Below are 20,125 nucleotides of genomic sequence, written 5' to 3'. Positions count from 1 at the left end.
GATTAGAACACTGCTAATGAATCTGAATCATCTGAAACTATAGGGGGGAGAAAGAGATTACAACGTATTCCCACACATATTTAGCAACTGAGAAGCATTGCCAGGTTCGCAAGTTGTTAATCTTTAATAATGGCAGTATAGCTGTTAGGAGTACCCTAAAAGCCTCACTATCTCACTATGCAGAATAATTGTGGCATCTGCTAACAGTCAAGTGAATTCTCTTCTAGCTTGATGGTTATCAGTTATCCATTCCTGTCATTGTAGCAGCTAAAAGTGAGAGCAGAAAGGAAAATGTAATTGGTAACCATAACAGACCTGATCCTGTTAAAGTAACTCAATGTACTGACTTCATGTGTGCCTAGCACATAAACCTGTGTTATAAAATGTCACTGAACCTGTTACTATGTTCAAGCACCCCATATTCTTCTTAGTGGCACACAAGAAAAAGAATGACAATGAACTTTTCAAATTAATTAATATTACACACAAAAAAAAAAAAAAGAGTAATGGATACGTGCTATATGAAAGGAACTTTGTCCTTCAGATTTTTTCTATTGAAGTTTGTTTATGAACTGATGAGGCAAAAATGTGATGTCACTAAATCAATAAAATAAGGTACATATTGTTTACTCAACACCCAAGATTTTGCTCAATTTATTAAGACAAATAGCACAGCATTACACTCAACTGCACTTAACATTGCCAATTTCTTCAATTAAATTGTGTAAGAATATTTTGTGTCAGTGTAAATCTGATTTACTATCAATTTCAAGACACTACACTGCAACTGTGTACATCTGCACAGTATGGCAATCACATACTTGCAAACACAGAGTGGCATTTTCCAATTTTGAGTGCATATTACAAACATGTAGGAGACAGGCAAAATACCCTCAGATTTCAAGAAAAATATAATAATTCCAATTCCAAAGAAAGAAGGTGCTGACAGGTGTGAAAATAACCGAACTATCAGTTCAATATGTCACAGTTGCAAAATACTAACACGATTTATTCATGGAAGAATGGAAAAACTGATATAAGCCAACCTCAGGGAAGTTCAGTGTGGATTCCGGAGAAATGTAGGAACACGCAAGGCAATATTTACCCAATGACTTCTCACTGAAGATAGGTTACGGAAAGGCAAACCTACATATACAGCATTTGTAGACTTAGAGAAGCTTTTGACAATGTCAAATGGAACACTGCCTTTCAAATTATAAAGGTGGCAGGGGTAAAATACAGGCAGCAAAGGCTATTTGCAATTTGTACAGAAACCAGGTGGCAGTTATAAGAATCAAGAGGCACAAAAGGGAAGCAGTGGTTGAGAAGGGAGTGAGACAGGATTGCAAACTATCCCCGATGTTATTCAATCTCTATACTGAGCAAGGAGAAACGAAACAAAAGAAAAATTTGGAGTAGGAATTAAAGCTAAGGGAGAAGAAATAAAAACGTTGAGGTTTGCTGAGAGCATTGTATTTCTGTCATAGATTGCAAAGGACTTTGAAGAGCAGTTGAACGGAATGGACAGTGTCTTGAACGGAGAATATAAGATGAACATCAAACAAGCAAAACAAGGATACTCAATGATATCTGTTGTTTCCCGGATGTTGATGTTCGTGTATAGGTTAGTAATGTTGAAAAATACAAATGTTGCATCTGGAGTTTATGTCTTTTATTTTTTTAGCTAATGTTCTAGAATTCCTTATTGTATATCTTTTGTTGTACGTGTATATTCTGTGGTTTGGGCTACAAATTTGTTTGTGGTGTTTCTCTTGATTTGTGTGATACCATTGCTATCAAAGAAATCATTAACTTTTTGTACGTAGTTATTTTTGTTTATGATAACTAGTCTATTGCCTTTATCTGATTTAATTGTTAAGGCATTGTTATTCGCTAATTTTTCATTAATCTGGCTTGGTGTTTTGGTATCTGAATAGGTATTATAGCTTTTCCTGATTTTGAGCTCTCTTTCTGTTGCATTTGCTATTTTGATAGTAATTTCATTCTGCTGTTTTATGGGTAAGTTTGCTAAGTCGACTGCTACTTTTGCAGATGCTGTTAGTTGGTTTTGTACACTATTGTGGAATCAAGGTTCGATAGTGTACTTTAATCCTTTAATCCAATAATTTTTGCTCTTGGTCATTGAAAATAATTTCAGTCATGTTGATGGTTTTTTATGAAAATTGAAAGGAGAAATTATGTTGTTAGTTTTAGCAGTGGGATATTGTTTTTCTAAGAGGTGTTTGATTTTACTTTTGTGTATGGATCTGATCTGGGTGCTTATGTTACGCACATAGATATTTATGAAATGTGACATGATATCAAAAATTAATGGAGTAGTAATGTTACTTAATTTTAGGTGAGTCACATACATATCCTGATTTAGGAGTTCCTTATAAGGCAGTTTACTGTTAATTTCTCGTTGGATCCAAAATTTTACTCCATATTGTACGATGTGAGGTACCACCATTGGTTCTGCTGAAATCTTGATGTTGATTTGGACTGGGATTAGCTACTTCATTAAACAAACCTTATTGAGAATTTCACACTTTCGATGACTTTTACCATTTTTATTCTTATCTTTACGTGCTTCAGCAAGTTCCCCATATGGGTGTATGACATTGAAGGCCACAACTTTTGTCGTTTGAGGCCTGCAGAGCAATATATGTCTCTTAATGACACGATTATTATGAATAGTAGCCAGCTACACTGCCATGTAAATTGTTTATATTTTATATAATTCATAATGAGCCAATTTCAGCAAATTGCCATCGTCTGGTGCTCTATAAATACATAAGTAAGTGGTCTTAATAATGCATCTTCAGGTGTTTTTGCCTTACATGTAACACTGTTGCTGTCATGTCTACATTAGTGTACAAAAACAACTAATAGCAACTGCAAAAGTAGCTGAAGACTTAGCAAAATTACACATAAAACAGCAGAATGAAATTACTATCAAAAAAGAAAATGCAACAGAAAGAGAGCTCAAAATCAGGATAAGCTATAATACCTAGTCAGATAACAAAACACTATGCCAAATCCATGAAAAATTAATGAGTAACAATGCCTTAGCAATTAAATCAGATTAAGCCAATAGTCTAGCTATCATAAACAAAAATGACTGCATAAAAAAAGTTAACAATTTCTTTGGTAGCAATGATATCACACGACTCAATAGAACCCCCACAAACAAATTTGTAGCCCAAACCAGGAAAACCATAAAAGCATGTCATACAATACTTACAGAATATGAAAAAAGGACATGTATACCCATGAACCCCAGAACAGCAAAGCCCAGTGGACACCCTAAGATACATAAACAATTTGTTCCCATACGTTCTGTAGCAGACAATGTTAACAGTCCCACATATTACATAAGCAGGAAATTAAAAAACCTCCTTAATAAATTTTACATACATAACAACAAATATACAATAAGGAATTCTAGAAGATTAGCTAAACAAATCAAAGACTTAAAAATAACCTCAAATGCAAGATTTATATCTTTCAACATTACTAACCTACATACGAACATCCCAATCCAGGAAACAACAGATATCATAGAACAAAACCTACTCAAATACAGAAAAACCTCAGTGCAAGGCACTACGGAAATTTTACAACTGATAAAACTTGTCTTACACCAAAATTACTTCAAGTCTGATAAAAAAAATATGTACACAAAAAGATGGTGTAATGATTGGATGTAGCACTGCTGACACCATAGCTAACATATTCCTTAGGAAGAAAAATTATTTGAAACAAAAAACACAACTGATCAAAAAAATCATATATTATTACAGATACGTGGACGACACTGTAATGCTTATAGAATGTAACCTTACTGACGTGGACAAAATACATAAAGCACTCAATCAATTACACCCCAAAATGAAATTTACCACAGAACACGAAACTAACAGAACAATTAACTTTCTCGACCTAACTACACTCCTGGAAATGGAAAAAAGAACACATTGACACCGGTGTGTCAGACCCACCATACTTGCTCCGGACACTGCGAGAGGGCTGTACAAGCAATGATCACACGCACGGCACAGCGGACACACCAGGAACCGCGGTGTTGGCCGTCGAATGGCGCTAGCTGCACAGCATTTGTGCACTGCCGCCGTCAGTGTCAGCCAGTTTGCCGTGGCATACGGAGCTCCATCGCAGTCTTTAACACTGGTAGCATGCCGCGACAGCGTGGACGTGAACCGTATGTGCAGTTGACGGACTTTGAGCGAGGGCGTATAGTGGGCATGCGGGAGGCCGGGTGGACGTACCGCCGAATTGCTCAACACGTGGGGCGTGAGGTCTCCACAGTACATCGATGTTGTCACCGGTGGTCGGCGGAAGGTGCACGTGCCCGTCGACCTGGGACCGGACCGCAGCGATGCACGGATGCACGCCAAGACCGTAGGATCCTACGCAGTGCCGTAGGGGACCGCACCGCCACTTCCCAGCAAATTAAGGACACTGTTGCTCCTGGGGTATCGGCGAGGACCATTCGCAACCGTCTCCATGAAGCTGGGCTACGGTCCCGCACACCGTTAGGCCGTCTTCCGCTCACGCCCCAACATCGTGCAGCCCGCCTCCAGTGGTGTCGCGACAGGCGTGAATGGAGGGACGAATGGAGACGTGTCGTCTTCAGCGATGAGAGTCGCTTCTGCCTTGGTGCCAATGATGGTCGTATGCGTGTTTGGCGCCGTGCAGGTGAGCACCACAATCAGGACTGCATACGACCGAGGCACATAGGGCCAACACCCGGCATCATGGTGTGGGGAGCGATCTCCTACACTGGCCGTACACCACTGGTGATCGTCGAGGGGACACTGAATAGTGCACGGTACATCCAAACCGTCATCGAACCCATCATTCTACCATTCCTAGACCGGCAAGGGAACTTGCTGTTCCAACAGGACAATGCACGCCCGCATGTATCCCGTGCCACCCAACGTGCTCTAGAAGGTGTAAGTCAACTACCCTGGCCAGCAAGATCTCCGGATCTGTCCCCCATTGAGCATGTTTGGGACTGGATGAAGCGTCGTCTCACGCGGTCTGCACGTCCAGCACGAACGCTGGTCCAACTGAAGCGCCAGGTGGAAATGGCATGGCAAGCCGTTCCACAGGACTACATCCAGCATCTCTACGATCGTCTCCATGGGAGAATAGCAGCCTGCATTGCTGCGAAAGGTGGATATACACTGTACTAGTGCCGACATTGTGCATGCTCTGTTGCCTGTGTCTATGTGCCTGTGGTTCTGTCAGTGTGATCATGTGATGTATCTGACCCCAGGAATGTGTCAATAAAGTTTCCCCTTCCTGGGACAATGAATTCACGGTGTTCTTATTTCAATTTCCAGGAGTGTATTAACAACACTAACAACAAACATTGCTTCAAAATTTACAGAAAGCCTACCACAACAGACTGTATTATCAATGCACATTCATGTCATCCAAAAGTCCACAAACTCACATTCTTCCACACAATTTTGAAGAGATTAAAAAACTTACCACTAGAAGATGAATCAATTCAGAAGGAAATAAAAATCTTAGAATACATAGCCCAGCAAAACAATTATGACCCCAAAATTGGAGCACAATTATACCACAATAAAACGCAACCTGAAAGGCATGAACACTAAACATACACATAAAGAAAAAGAAGAAAACAAAATAAGTAACCACAACTTATCTAGGAAGCATCTGGAACAAAATCAACAAATTAAACACGAAATTCACAAAGGCAGCTTGATTTTTTCTTTTTTTCCCCATACACAACAACCCCGGGGATACTTGAATGTAGTCAAATAAAATCAGGTGCTGGTGAGGTAATTAGATTAGGAAATGAGACACTTAAAGTAGTAGATGAGTTTTGCTATTTGGGTGGTAAAATAATTGATGATGGTCAAAGTAGAAAGCATATAAAATGTAGACTGGCAATGGTAAGAAAAGTGTTTCTGAAGAAGAGAATTTTGTTAACACTGAGCATCTAAAGTGTCAGCCAGTCTTTTCTGACAGCATTTGTATGAAGTGTAGCCGTGTATGGAAGTGAAACATGTACAAGCTGAAGATGATTAGATGGGTAGAATCATGTAACTAATGAGGAGATACTGAATAGAATTGGGGAGAAGAGAAATCTGTGGTACAGCCTGACTAGAGAAGGGATTGGTTGAAGAGATCACCAATTTACTGCTGGAGGGAAGCATGGGGGGATAAAAATCGTAGGAGGAGACCACGAGATGAATACAGTAAGCAGATTCAGAAGGATGTAGGTTACAGTAGTTACTCGGAGAGGAAGAACCTTGCACAGGATAGAGAAGCATGGAGAGTGGATCAATACAGCCTTTGGACTTAAGACCATAACAACAACATTACAAACATTATATTACTTCAGGAAATGCACCTTGTGATAAGAGCTGGCTGGTGGTTTCTTCAATACACAATTAATATGAAACTTTCTGACAAGTTAAAACTGTGTGCTGACTAGGACTTGAACCTGAATCCTTATCTTTTATGGGCAATATTCTTTACCTAATCAGCTATCAGACATGACTCGTGATCTGCCCTCATAGCTTTAGTTCTGTTAGTACCTTCTCTCTTAATTTTCAGATTTCACAGAGTCTCTAGTGCATATCTTGATGGGACAGTACTCCTTTTAGAGAGGATACAGAGATAAATGGCTTAGCCACAGTACAGCAGTCATTTCTAAAATGAACTTTTTTCCTGTGTTTGTGTCTGGTACTAATTTGTCAGGAAGTTTCACCACATCACACGCTCTGCTGCAGGGTGAAATTTCTTTTTCAGCACAACCACTACACTCTGGTTCAGCCATTTCTCTGCAATATCTTTTCTTCCGGGAATGTCTGTCCTACAAGACAAGCCCGAGCCTAGCATTTGGAAAATAGGGCATAAGGTATTGAAAGAATTACATTCTGGATTTGGGCTCTGGTCCAACAGACAACTGTATACATTTTGCTGCAGAGTGTAAATTTCATTCCGGGATATCCTCTTAGGTCAATGCCATACTAATTTTCAACTGATACTTCATTTGAAATTATTTTCATTAAATATTTTGATAGTAAAATCCTCCCAGTAATCAAACACATACCAAAAATGAACCACTGGATAGTTGCAAATGTACAATTATTTTACAAGTATATTTCAGATAATAATAACTTTATTTAAACTAGATGCTCTGCTAAGATAATATCTTCTAACAGACATAATTAGGTAATAAGCCAGTGGAAATGAAGGCCCATTTGGTGTGATATGCTTGACCAAAATTGGGTGTCTCCAAAAAATACCTCAGTGCTAGCGTATTTCAATAAAACATCAGAATTTTTATTTGTTGTTGTTGTGGTCTTCAGTCCTGAGACTGGTTTGATGCAGCTCTCCATGCTACTCTATCCTGTGCAAGCTTCTTCATCTCCCAGTACCTACTGCAACCTACATCCTTCTGAATCTGCTTAGTGTATTCATCTCTTGGTCTCCCTCTACGATTTTTACCCTCCACGCTGCCCTCCAACGCTAAATTTGTGATCCCTTGATGCCTCAAAACATGTCCTACCAACCGATCCCTTCTTCTAGTCAAGTTGTGCCACAAACTTCTCTTCTCCCCAATCCTATTCAATACCTCCTCATTAGTTACGTGATCTACCCACCTTATCTTCAGCATTCTTCTGTAGCACCACATTTCGAAAGCTTCTATTCTCTTCTTGTCCAAACTAGTTATCGTCCATGTTTCACTTCCATACTTGACTACGATCCATAAAAATACTTTCAGAAACGACTTCCTGACACTTAAATCTATACTCGATGTTAACAAATTTCTCTTCTTCAGAAACGATTTCCTTGCCATTGCCAGTCTACATTTTATATCCTCTCTACTTCGACCATCATCAGTTATTTTACTCCCTAAATAGCAAAACTCCTTTACTACTTTAAGTGTCTCATTTACTAATCTAATTTCCTCAGCATCACCCGATTTAATTTGACTACATTCCATTATCCTCGTTTTGCTTTTGTTGATGTTCATCTTATATCCTCCTTTCAAGACACTGTCCATTCCATTCAACTGCTCTTCCAAGTCCTTTGCTGTCTCTGACAGAATTACAATGTCATCGGCGAACCTCAAAGTTTTTACTTCTTCTCCATGAATTTTAATACCTACTCCGAATTTTTCTTTTGTTTCCTTTTTATTTATGAGCACAATAATCAGTAAATATGAAGCACCCAACCAATAAGCCACCCAAACACATTTAAATAGGTATAAATCATACAAACAGCAGACAATTATAATTGTAAAACCTTTTTCATAATACTGAGACAACTATAATTACAACATAACTATTCCAAAATTTCATTCAGTTAGGCAAAGTACATTAATCATTTGTAAAGGATCAACTGATCCCTGAAAATGGCCACACTGTTGAAACTTGCTACTTGTGACGAAATAATAAAGTACCGTCCTCAAGAATAAAGCATCATAGAGGGAAGAAGAAACTGTTTCATCTTTTGTAAGATTTCTGGTGGCTGTGAAACTCTGTACAAAGATCATTAGTCTTTGACCTTAAATAACAAGTATGTAAATTGCTGAATGATTTGTTATTTGAAAACTAACAACATGATGCTTGATATTATTCTTTATGTAAAGTAACAATATTACTGGTTTGGGACATGATCACAATGTTAAGCATTCTTTCAAAATGAACATTATAATTAATCATGCATGTGTAATTAATAATGCATGTAAAGTCAATTTTTTGTAAACACATTATCTATTGTATGTTAATTTTACATTTGATGTGATATAACTAAAATAAACAGTGGAGCAGATGGAAAGTTGACATACAATAGGAAGCAAGGAACTTGTATTAACTGTAATTTGCTTGAGTCGGCACAGTTACGAATAGCTCGCTCACCACTTTGGGCTAGGTTGTCGCCTGTACATTGACAAACAAGAATTAATAATTTATTGAAGTCATTGTTTTTTTTAAAGCCTATCACACTGGCAAGAGTGCAAATGACACATGTAAGTATTAAGTAACTTTTTGAAATGTTTCCAGGTATTCAGTCAAGTGCCAGTCATCTAAATGGTGTGACTTTTGGTAAGTTGAGTAGTTATCTTCAACAGTCCTGAAGACTGATTTGTCTTCTCCTGGCCTCTGTCTAATGTAACCCCCTCCCCCTCCGTCTCCGTCTCATGTTGAGCTTGGGATCGCGATACCTGTGACCTGTGGGTGGTTTTGCTGTCAACATGGAGAGAGAAGTTCATGTTTAGGACATGAGTCACAGTGCTCACTCTCAGTGCTGACCCCACAACTCTAAGGATCTTGTAGATGCACAGGAGATGCCTCCAAGCGGAATGATCTCAACTCTTCAGGTGACATGGCATGAGTGGATCTTCCTATAGAATGCTTGTTGTTATGCTTCAGCATGCTCAAGGATGGGTCCCAAGTCTTACTTAAATGTAAACTCTGTCTTCATTTATCAGCTCACTATGTTTTCATATCTCAAACAGATTCTTTTAAAACACAATTCCATAATACGTTGGTCCATAATACGTTGGCTGTTTTAACAACTTGTTGCTGCCATGACTCATCCTTTGTTCATTGTGCTCTGCCACATGACTTTTTTGTTCGTTTCATATCTTGAATCTTTCCTCTACTGTTTGGATAGTCTGACTTACATGTTCAAAGTACAATAACTGTCTGTGTAACACCAACTGAAAAGCTAAGATTACTCCACATAGTGGGCCTGCTCCGCACCTGCAACTTCCAAGCCCCTTGGTGGCAGTGTAGACATTGAAGATCATGACTCATGTACTGGCTCTTCCATCTCACCACAGGAGCAGCTCACATGCACTGTGGACTGGAGCTAGACAGTGGGAATGTGGGGATACGTGGAACAGTGCCCAGCAGAACACAAATCAGTCAGGACTGCCTGAAGATGACACCATTTCAGCTTGCTGAAATACTGCACCATTTGGACAATGCTGCTCAGCTGAATACCAAGAAGATTTCAAAATCATTACACACCAGGTGAGACTAAAATCACAAATTAAGTAATTACTGTGCAGGTGGACATTTCTGCACATGCAGCATCTACAAGATTTAGCCTGACATGTCTACAAAATGTACCAGCCTGGCCTTGGCAGCCAGAGACTGTGGTCTCATATGTGTGTGTGTGTGTGTGTGTGTGTGTGTGTGTGTGTGTGTGTTGTCTGCTCTGATGAAGGCCTGTTTGGCTGAAAGCTTCGTCTGACAGTCTTTTTGTTGTGTCTATCTGTGACTCAGCATCTTTGTTATATGGTGAGCAACAGCTTTCCTTTTCAAATATTGTCATATGTACCAGTTGAGCCGCGGCGGCTCGGGTTTGATCTATCGAACGTACCGCGTATAATATTATAGCTGTATCACAGAGGAAAGAGAGAAGTGGCACCCCCTCGTGGGGGATGTCAGCGAGGCACCTGTGACAGTCGAATAGTTGGATTTTGGAGGGCGAACAGAGACAGTGAGATAGGCAGTAGTGCGCGGAGCATGAAGCCGTGTCTGCCGACGCCATGTGTGGTGGCAAGAGGAAAGTTTGCCACGTTACCTGATTGTGTTTGGGCGTTTGCAGCGGACTGGGTGGGTAGAGACACCGATGCTGTCGGGAACATGCTGCTTCCTTGTTTATGATGGATTTACCGTTTGCTTCCAGTGACTACATTCTCGTCCTTATGGCTCTGTGACTGATGTGATGCCATTGCGAGCACAGTTGGTTTGGATATAAGTAGCATTTTGTTCTCAGTGTCCATCGTTCTGGTGATTACTGAGTGTGCTTGCCATTGTGGTATATTTATTGAGCAGTGTGCTTTGAACGCTTAACCTTACTATTAGGAGTCCATTGCGTAATGCCGCGTTTATCCTGTGAGGACTTGTGTTCTGCATTTAAAAACTTAGTTGTTGTCAGTCACTGAATTGCTCAAATGCATTCATACTTCTCTGCTTAAGTGTTATTGTTTTACGCTCCTCTGAATGGGAAATTGATAAAGGACCTTACTATTACTGACCTTCTTGTGTGCCACTGACTTGGTTGTGTTTTTCAGCCACGTAATTTGTGCGTTTATTGTAACGAACCGATGTCTGTTTCTGATTAATGTTTACCTGTGACACTGAGTGTTAATCTTGTAACGAACACTGTTTTAGATATTTTAATCAGTGTGTTGCAGGACATATCCTATTTGTACTTCACAAGTGGAGAGCGGAGGCGGTTTAATGGCCATGATGATGTGTTGGTAGATCCATTTCACGAGTCCAGGCCAGTCACCCGGAGATTTAGAAGTTGTATGTTGTGATAAGTTAATGCTCCTTATTTTAAGCATAGTGCCGTCATGAAAGAAGTTTATGTGGTTTCGCGCAGATTGCGCGGTATGTTTAGATGACTCTGAATTCAGTGTGTTTAGTACTCCTTATCTTAAGCGTAGTGTGCTCATGCACAGGAAGTTTATGTGGTTTTGCGCAGATTGTGCGGTATGTTTAGATGACTCTGAATTCACTGTGTTAAGTGGTGTCCTCTGGGGTGCTGGAAGTAGTGGATAGACAGCTGTTTTGGACATGCTGTGTATGCAAATAATTTATGCCCTTACTACATTGGTGAGCTGCTTGCCCTTTGTGACTCAGGTGGTGCTAATTTCATTAATTTCGCCACCGGTCTTCGCAGAGGCTGCGCCAGGAACCGACCCAATGTGGCAAGCTGTTACGTAGTCGCGCCTGCCCACCGTAGTGGGCATTGTTTACTAGCCCGACGCCTTCCTGTACTTGGTGGCGGGTGCGTGTTGACTGGTTTCTTACGGCTTGCAGTCTGGGAAACCGCGCCTTTAGTGTACACGTGGAAGACTTATGTTTTGCTTCCAGTACCTCGGAGTGGCTCTATGTGGGTAATGAGAACGGCTTATGTTGTTGGTGCCTCAGGCCGAAAGTGGTTCATTTGCTAAACAGAAGGTGTATATGCATTTATTTCCCATAATTCTGTAAACATGTTTAGGTGGTTGTGTTTTTGTTTTTTTTTAAGTCAACTGAATTGTTGTTCAGAGGTTACTATGTATGGCCATTAACTTATGCAGATATTTAATAGCAAGGAAGTGTATGGAATTCTGGTTTCAAGTTGTGTTGATTATGTGGGGAAATTGCCTTGAACAGACATTTAATTAATTAGTAAACAACTGAATGCTATTTGTGAGTTGAAGTTTATTGTGTTCCTAAACATATTAATGATTATTTTTATGTAGTTCACTTATGCAGTTAGGCGATTTACGAGGTCTGTTGTGTTGTTTCCTTTTAAAAGTATTATTAATGTTATTAATAGAGATGTGTGTTGTAAAAAAATAAACAGTGAATGAAGTGCCTCAAATCCCTTTGGTCCACACCATCTGTCATTCACCCTTGGGTGGTATTAACAAACCGTAAAGCCCATTTCACCAGTATTGTGCACGATTACCGTAAGATGAATTTTCTAGATAGTAACAACTATTCCAAGATAGTAACAACTATTATTATAATGTCAATCCTTACAAAGTTTTCAGTTTAAATTTGTATAGCTTTGCATTCCTCCTATCTGAGTGACTACAGCAGACATATGAATTGCCTTGACAGCAGTTCTTTTATTCTTGTTAGTAATAAGATTCTTATTTCTTGTTTCGAGTACCCTACCATATCTTTATTTTACAGCATTTAAGGTAAAGGTTCACCACTAGCAGCATGTTTATCTATTTTTATTATTTTGAACATGGTTTGCTTTCACAACAAATTCTCACTTTATGAACTACGAAGTGGCATAATTTTTAATTCTTCTGTTGCAAAATCATACATGATTCAATATGCAGTATTTCTAGTAACATCACTACTTACTTTCATTTTGCTCCGCTGTTTCATAGGTCACTATATAATCTATTATTTCACCATTTCTTTTCTTGGGAGGATCCCAGGACACTCTCAGGCTGCTCATCGTGATATCAGAAAACCTGAGGTTAGTTGGTGGACCAGGTAAACCCTATATAGGAAGTAACAGTTGAAAACAGCATTAATGCCTATTATATACTCAATTATCTACAGATAGAATGCAAACTTGAACATGGATATTGTAGAGCTAAGCATTAAATAAAACCTATAGGAATGAAGAACATATTATATCAATGAAACACATTAATATTATTATGCAGCTGTGCTAAACTGCTCATGTATGCTGTATTAGCTACCAATTGCTATTAATGACACTACTTCCTAAACAGCCAAGCACATGTTTTTCTGAATGTATATTTAAATATGGCAGTAAATAAAATTTTGACCCATGTGCATAATAGTTACTTTAAAAATATTAAGAGTTTTCTAATAAGCAGTTACACTATTCTGCCTTTATTTAATTACTTCTATGTGCTATACCTGGATCAGAATATAACATGGGAGGACAATAAGAACAAGAAAGATGCCGTAGTAAAAACCAATCAAATAATTAGTTAAGTCATGCCTTTTGTTCTGTTCTTCAATGTCATTATCACTCTGTTACCTCAGTAGCTAGTTACAAGTCATTTGCTGGTAACAATTAGGACTTTTACTGTTGTGATTAAATTTGCATTGTTTCTCCATAAGCAAACTCAATAGCAGATGTTAACTAAGAATTCTGAACCTATTCGGCACAAAATCATACAGCTATTGCTGTGTTAGCCATACTACCCACGTGGGTAACATCAATACTCTTAGTGCAATACCTCAGTAGCTAGTTACAAGTCATTTGCTGGTAACAATTAGGACTTTTACTGTTGTGATTAAATTTGCATTGTTTCTCCATAAGCAAACTCAATAGCAGATGTTAACTAAGAATTCTGAACCTATTCGGCACAAAATCATACAGCTATTGCTGTGTTAGCCATACTACCCACATGGGTAACATCAATACTCTTAGTGCAAAACACTCATAACTTGAAACAATTTATAGCATATAAATTAATGTAAAATACGAAATGTGTTCCATGCAGAAAAAGTTCTAAAAGTTTTATGTCCTTCATGCCATTTATTAAAAGAAAATTATATATACAGTATTCTTGTTACATAACTAATTCTTTTTTACTAGGTCATTTGCTTCTGCAAGCACTTCAACACTTGGTGAAAATGCAACACAGCATAATCGTCTAATAAATTTGTAGCACGCATAGCCACTGCTTTATCGGGGATGATGATTTTCAATGTATGATGCAACAAACTCCCATGCTTTCAGCATTTCTCTTATTGCACTAGAAGATTTCTGCTTTGCTGTTACCGCTGCCTCCTCCTCCTCCTCTGAAGAATTCCACTTTGCTGTGAAACACACTACCATAAGCTCTTCTGTGGCCACTTTATGGCTGTGATCTTCCACAAGCTCATCGATATCACTGTTATCCAATTCTAGTCCAATGCTCCTGGCCAAAGACACAATTTCATTGATAGTCTGGCCAAAGCTACTTCCAGGCAGAAGTGAGAGTTCTCATGGTAACACCTTCCATGCCTTTTCGATCATCTTAATGCAGGCATTGATGTTGATGTGATATTTCCAAAACTATCTGAGCATGAGATTGGTAGCTTAGTCAATGCAAAGCAATGCTCGAAGAGTCTTTTAGCATAGAGCTTCTTAAAGTTAGAAACAATTTGCTGGTCCACAGGCTGGAATAACAGAGTGGTGTTGGAGGGGCAGTTGATGGTTGGAGAGACAACATCATGGTTACAGATACTCTGCATAATCCAGTGTTGGCCACTGATGCCTCATATATATGGATCATGATAACCCCTTCAGCATCAACTAAGGCCTGAAGATGGTGCACTGAAGCACTGGAACTGGTAGCTATACAATCAATGACATCTTATGGATGGCTGTGGTGTTTCATTTTCTTACAATAGTGAATGGCCACAGTCCCCCAGACTTCCAGCCACACAGATTGACATACAAAAACTAGAAGTGAGAATGTGGTTCCTTGTCCTTCTTAGTAGAACAAACAGTAATATTTCATTGTAAAACACTGTCTACGAGCAAATCGTTGTCGCTGTTAGCTTTCATTCTCTCTTTTAAGAAATCCTACTTTGATTCCAAGTTCTTATTGTCACTGTTGATGAAGGCACATCAAGACAGAACGCTGAGCACTGCTTGCTTCTGGGTTAGGTGGAGATGTGTAGTGGTATCTCAATACCTATATGTGTTTGTAAGCTTTTTATACGGTCTGTGTACTAGTGTTGTCAGGTCTTCTATAAACCAACAGATATAGGAATGGGAGACTGACCTCACTCTATACCACAAAGGTTAAGTAGATTTTGGGATGAATATCATTTAAAAATATGTGGAATCTATGAAGCTCTTCTCAACTGTGTGGCGATATAACAAATGCGCCATCCACATAGTGAAGCCACAAGAAGGCTTTAGTAACACATTACATAATGCCTATTGTTCAAAACGTTTCAGGAAAATGTCAACTAAGATAGCAAAGATGAACCCATAGCAACACCATCAAATAGTCCATAAAATTCTCCTATATATTTAAAACAGCTAAACTGTAGATATAATCTGATCTGGTCACACACATCTGGAGCAACATTTGTCCCTACAATCTCCGTAGTATCTGGTTGTTAGTACATTAAGATTTCAAAGCTTACAAAAATGTCACTGGCAGTTATCTTCTCCAAGTGTAAAATTTCTAAAAAATGTTTCAGGTCATTCACAAAAGTATTTGTTCTTCCAATTAGATGTTTCAGTTTCCCCCAAAAATGACTTAATAAAAAGTAAGTTGAAGGGTTCATTCCATTCACTGTTAAGTCTCAGAGGGCAATCTTCTTTGAGTATCTTCGATAGACCATATATTTTTGGTGATGCAATAACAATGGTCTTTCGACACTGTTCAGGTAATCACAGACACCAGAAGATCCTGAAGAAGATACCAGCAGAGATCAAAATGCTGATTGTGTAGAAGAAATTGAGGAGGAACATGACATGGCCTAATAACCTGGAAGATTTTATCTTCAATGACAACCACCACGAACGCCCTGCAGACCTGCATAAGGAACATCTACTTATTAGAGTACATACTGGCTCATGAATAAAACATACCTGCAATGTTCTCACCATAACTGGTGCAGATCTTGGTCCATCTCCTGCTGGATTGAAAGCCACAATTTGTATTTTATATTTGGTGTATTTATCTAAGAAAACCAAACTATGAGAGTTGTATGTAGCAGGCACAACTTCCAACTCCTCTTCAATTTTATGGTCATCCAGATCCTGTGATGTTTCTGTTATTAAGTAAAATATCTGAAACAGAAATAATTAGCTAATTTCAAAATAATAATCTCTGAAACTATAGAGACAAAGTAAATTAAATTCCATTACTCACAGTATTAAATCAAGAGAAACATGTGACAGTGCATGAATGCTAAATATAGATCCAGTTACAGTAGATCAGGTACGGAGAAACAAGCTGCCACTTACATTAAGATAGGGCACAAACATGAAAATGCTGATATGCCTACATTTAACAATATCAGCATAATGCCAGGAACGTTATTAACAATATGTTTGTTTGCATGGTTATCTTCCACGGAAGCTGTTATAGTCAATTCTTGTTGGTTTTTCCATCTTAAGATTACTACAGCTAAAGAGTAACTTCACCAGATGTGTTTTGTTCTTATTTAAAAAAGCATCTTCTGTTGTCATCCTGCTGGAAATATGGTACAATATACATAAAATGTCTACGTTTTGATATTTATAGATTAAAAACAGTTCATCTTTATAAAACTAGCACACAATTTAGCACAGCATTTTTACCTCTTGTTACATGTTCTGAGGTCCTGTGATTATTCCTTTGATGTTATCAGAGGCTGAAATCTATCGTAAAAGGTGGCTGTATACTCGTCTTCTATATTTTTTTGCTTTTCACTAACCTTTTTTTTTTTTTTACACTTCACCTCACTTCTGTTAACTTCACAAGGAAAACAGTGCTGTAGTTTTGATATGTCCCACACTCAGCAATGTTTGTGTTTATTGATTTCTTTTCTGTGTAGGGTGTGTGTTTTGCCAACTTTGTGAATGCAGAGGGAGGGAGAGAAGGAGCATTTCTGTCTCACTTCCCCCCCCCCCTCTCACCACCAAAAAAACTACCATCCTTATACCACTCACATCTCAGCTGAATACTGGACTCAATGTCTGTTCTTTTAACAAGCTGCACCTGTGTCACTATTTTTACTGTTTCCATGAAGGACTTTATTCCATATTTTTTGACATTTAGTATGAGCCTCCTAGGTCATCATGCATGTTTACAACTTTAACATCATGGAGTTTATGTGGCTTTCCTTCTGAAGAAGATGACTTAGTGATATTGACACTTGGTCAGGTTTTCACAATAAATTTATGCAAACGTTTGGTTGTATATTTTCTTCACCGAAAATCTCCTTCATTTGTTGCTAGTTGAATGATGGCTGTTAAGGTAGTCAGAGACGCTGTTCTGCAAAATTATGACAAGCTTCCTTTACGTTAATTCTATTATTTGCAAAATGCACAAACCGGTTCATTTACACCCTAGTGACACACTCATCCTTAGATTTTTTGTAGTTTCTATAACAAATAAATGTGAATTCTGTATTATACTGTTCCCTTCATCTTATGTTTCAGAAAGCTAACAGTCTTCTAAGTAAAAATCCAAATACAGATATTCAACTCTAACAACCTAAGCTTATGGTTGCAAATATGTATGCAGTAATACTGTGTTCACGATGGTCTATATGGCACCATACCCCTATCGTCCACCAAACTACTACACCTTACGGTCTGTCATCATTCATACACACTGACGCACCAAAGAAACTGGTGTAGGCAAGTGGATTCAAATAAAGAGATATGTAAACGTGCAGAATTCGGCACTGCAGTCGGCAAGAATGATATGAGACAACAAGTGTCTGGTGCAGTTGTTACATCGGTTACTGCTGCTACAATGGCAGGTTATCAAGATTTAAGTGAGTTTGAGTGTGGTGTTATAGTCTGCACCCGTGCATTGGGACACAGCATCTCTGAGGTGATGTGGGGATTTTCCCATACGACCATTTCACGAGTGTACCGCGAATATCAGGAATCTAGTAAAACATCAAATCTGTGACATCGCTGCAGCCAGAAAAAGGTCCTGCAAGAATGGGAACAATGACGTCCGAAGAGAATCATTCAATATGACGAAGGGCAACCCTACCGTAGATTGCTGCAGATTTCAATGCTGGGCCACCAACAAGTGTCAGCGTGTGAACCATTCAACAAAACTTCATCGATATGGGCTTTCGGAGCCAAAGGCCCACTTTATGCCTCGCCTGGGCCTGTTGGTACCGACATTGGACTGTTGATGACTGGATTGCCTGATTGGAGAAGTCTTGTTTCAAATTGTATTGAGGGGATGGATGTGTTGGGTACGGAGACAACCTCATGAATCCATAGATCCTGCATGTAAGCAGGGGAGTGTTCAAGCTGGTGCAGACTCTGTAATGGTGTTGCAGTTGGAGTGATATGGGACTCCTGATATGTCTAGATAGGACTCTAACAGGTGACCATATGTAAGCATTCTGTCTGATCACCCGCATCCATTCATGTCCATTGTGCATTCCAATGGGCTTGGAGAATTCCAGCAGGATAATGTGACACCCCACACATCCAGAATTGCTACAGAGTGGCTCCAGGAACACTCTTCTTAGTTTAAACACTGCTGCTGGCCACCAAACTGCCCAGGCATGAACATTATTGAGTACATCTGGGATGCCTTGGAATGTACTGTTCAGAAGAGATCTCCACCACCTCATACTATTACGAATTTTTGACAGCCCTGCAGGATTCAGGGTGCCAATTCCCTCCAGCACTACTTTGGACATTTGGCGACTCCATGCCACGTTGCGTTGCGGCACTTCTGCATGCTCGCAAGGGCCCACACGATATTAGGCAGGTGTGCCAGTTTCTTTGACTCTTCAGTGTGTACCATTTCAAGTCAGATGGCATCCTAGCATCCCCATGTGATCCATCAAACTTCATCATCAACGCTATTATCTCAATTCTATCCTGTCAATGTTTAGATCAAAATTAGCAATAACTCTGAAATATCTCCTCAGTCCCTGCCACTAACCTCAACGATGGAACAAGCTACACTTTCCCTCGTTCACAGCATTAGGTAGGAACAAATCCCCTACTGTCATCAATTTGTATTATAAGTATTCACAAGAATTTCAAGTGAGTTTATTATAATAATACCAACTACTGACCATTAGTATTGCTTCATCGAACACACTTAATACCAAGATTTCATTGAAGAAGGCTCCTAAATCAACATCTGCAATATGCCATCTTAGAAAAGGATCTATAAATACTTATTGTATATTTTGTGCCTTGCCTTGTAACCCAGAAGATCTCCATTTTGCTGGTTCTGCTGAGGTGGCTTCCATCGTAGCCGAACTTCTGTAGACGACACAGGTTCAGCAATGACTTCCCGAGGTTCACCAGTAGGAACTGCTTCACCCACATATACTGTGACCGGGGGACTTGGTGGGCCACTACCTTGTGAGTTAAAAGGCATGACAACAATCTCATAATTGCGATCCCGGGTCAGTTCTGTAAGAACAATCTCATTGGCCTGAAACATTTATAAAGATATGATCAGCTGTATCAGTAAATCTCATACCCATTTGTGTCAAATTAGGTACATGCATATCAAACAAGACAAAAAATTAAAATTTTTTTGAATTATTTGATATTTTCTTTTCTTTCACTTTCTGCATAACTGTAACATCTTTGCTGACCGCGTAAGTACCTCTGTCGAATTATTTCCTGCTTTGCTTGTGTCTGTGAAACCTTATTTTTAATACACTGAATATGTGACTTAATTTAAACTCCCTATCCTTAAATAAATAATTGATACCAACATTTCTGAATTCTCGCATAGCAAACTTTGCATCTATCTTCACTCGGCATCTTACAAGCCTTTAATGACTTGCAATTTGAAAGTGGATTAGTACAATTTCTTCATAGTATGATGAATTTAGTCCATTTCATTTCTAGTGGAATTTGATTTGCTTATCTATTTGTGTTATTCTAGAATGAT

General features: G+C 39.0%; 1 protein-coding gene across 1 annotated transcript in view; it reads right to left on the bottom strand.

Annotated features, from left to right (window-relative positions):
- Positions 1-20,125, bottom strand: part of LOC126411932 (protein sidekick) — a 644,689-nt gene that overhangs the window by 28,535 nt on the left and 596,029 nt on the right. The window contains exons 28-30 of the mRNA XM_050081403.1: positions 19,418-19,657; positions 16,114-16,314; positions 12,897-13,038 (exon numbers count right to left, since the gene is read on the bottom strand). Coding sequence (XP_049937360.1) covers positions 12,897-13,038; positions 16,114-16,314; positions 19,418-19,657 — 583 coding nt within the window. The remainder of the gene's footprint in view (positions 1-12,896; positions 13,039-16,113; positions 16,315-19,417; positions 19,658-20,125) is intronic.

This window comes from Schistocerca serialis, chromosome 1 (genome assembly GCF_023864345.2).
Source record: "Schistocerca serialis cubense isolate TAMUIC-IGC-003099 chromosome 1, iqSchSeri2.2, whole genome shotgun sequence".
NCBI classification, from domain to species: Eukaryota; Metazoa; Arthropoda; class Insecta; order Orthoptera; family Acrididae; genus Schistocerca; species Schistocerca serialis.
This window is presented reverse-complemented; position numbering and strand designations above follow the sequence as displayed.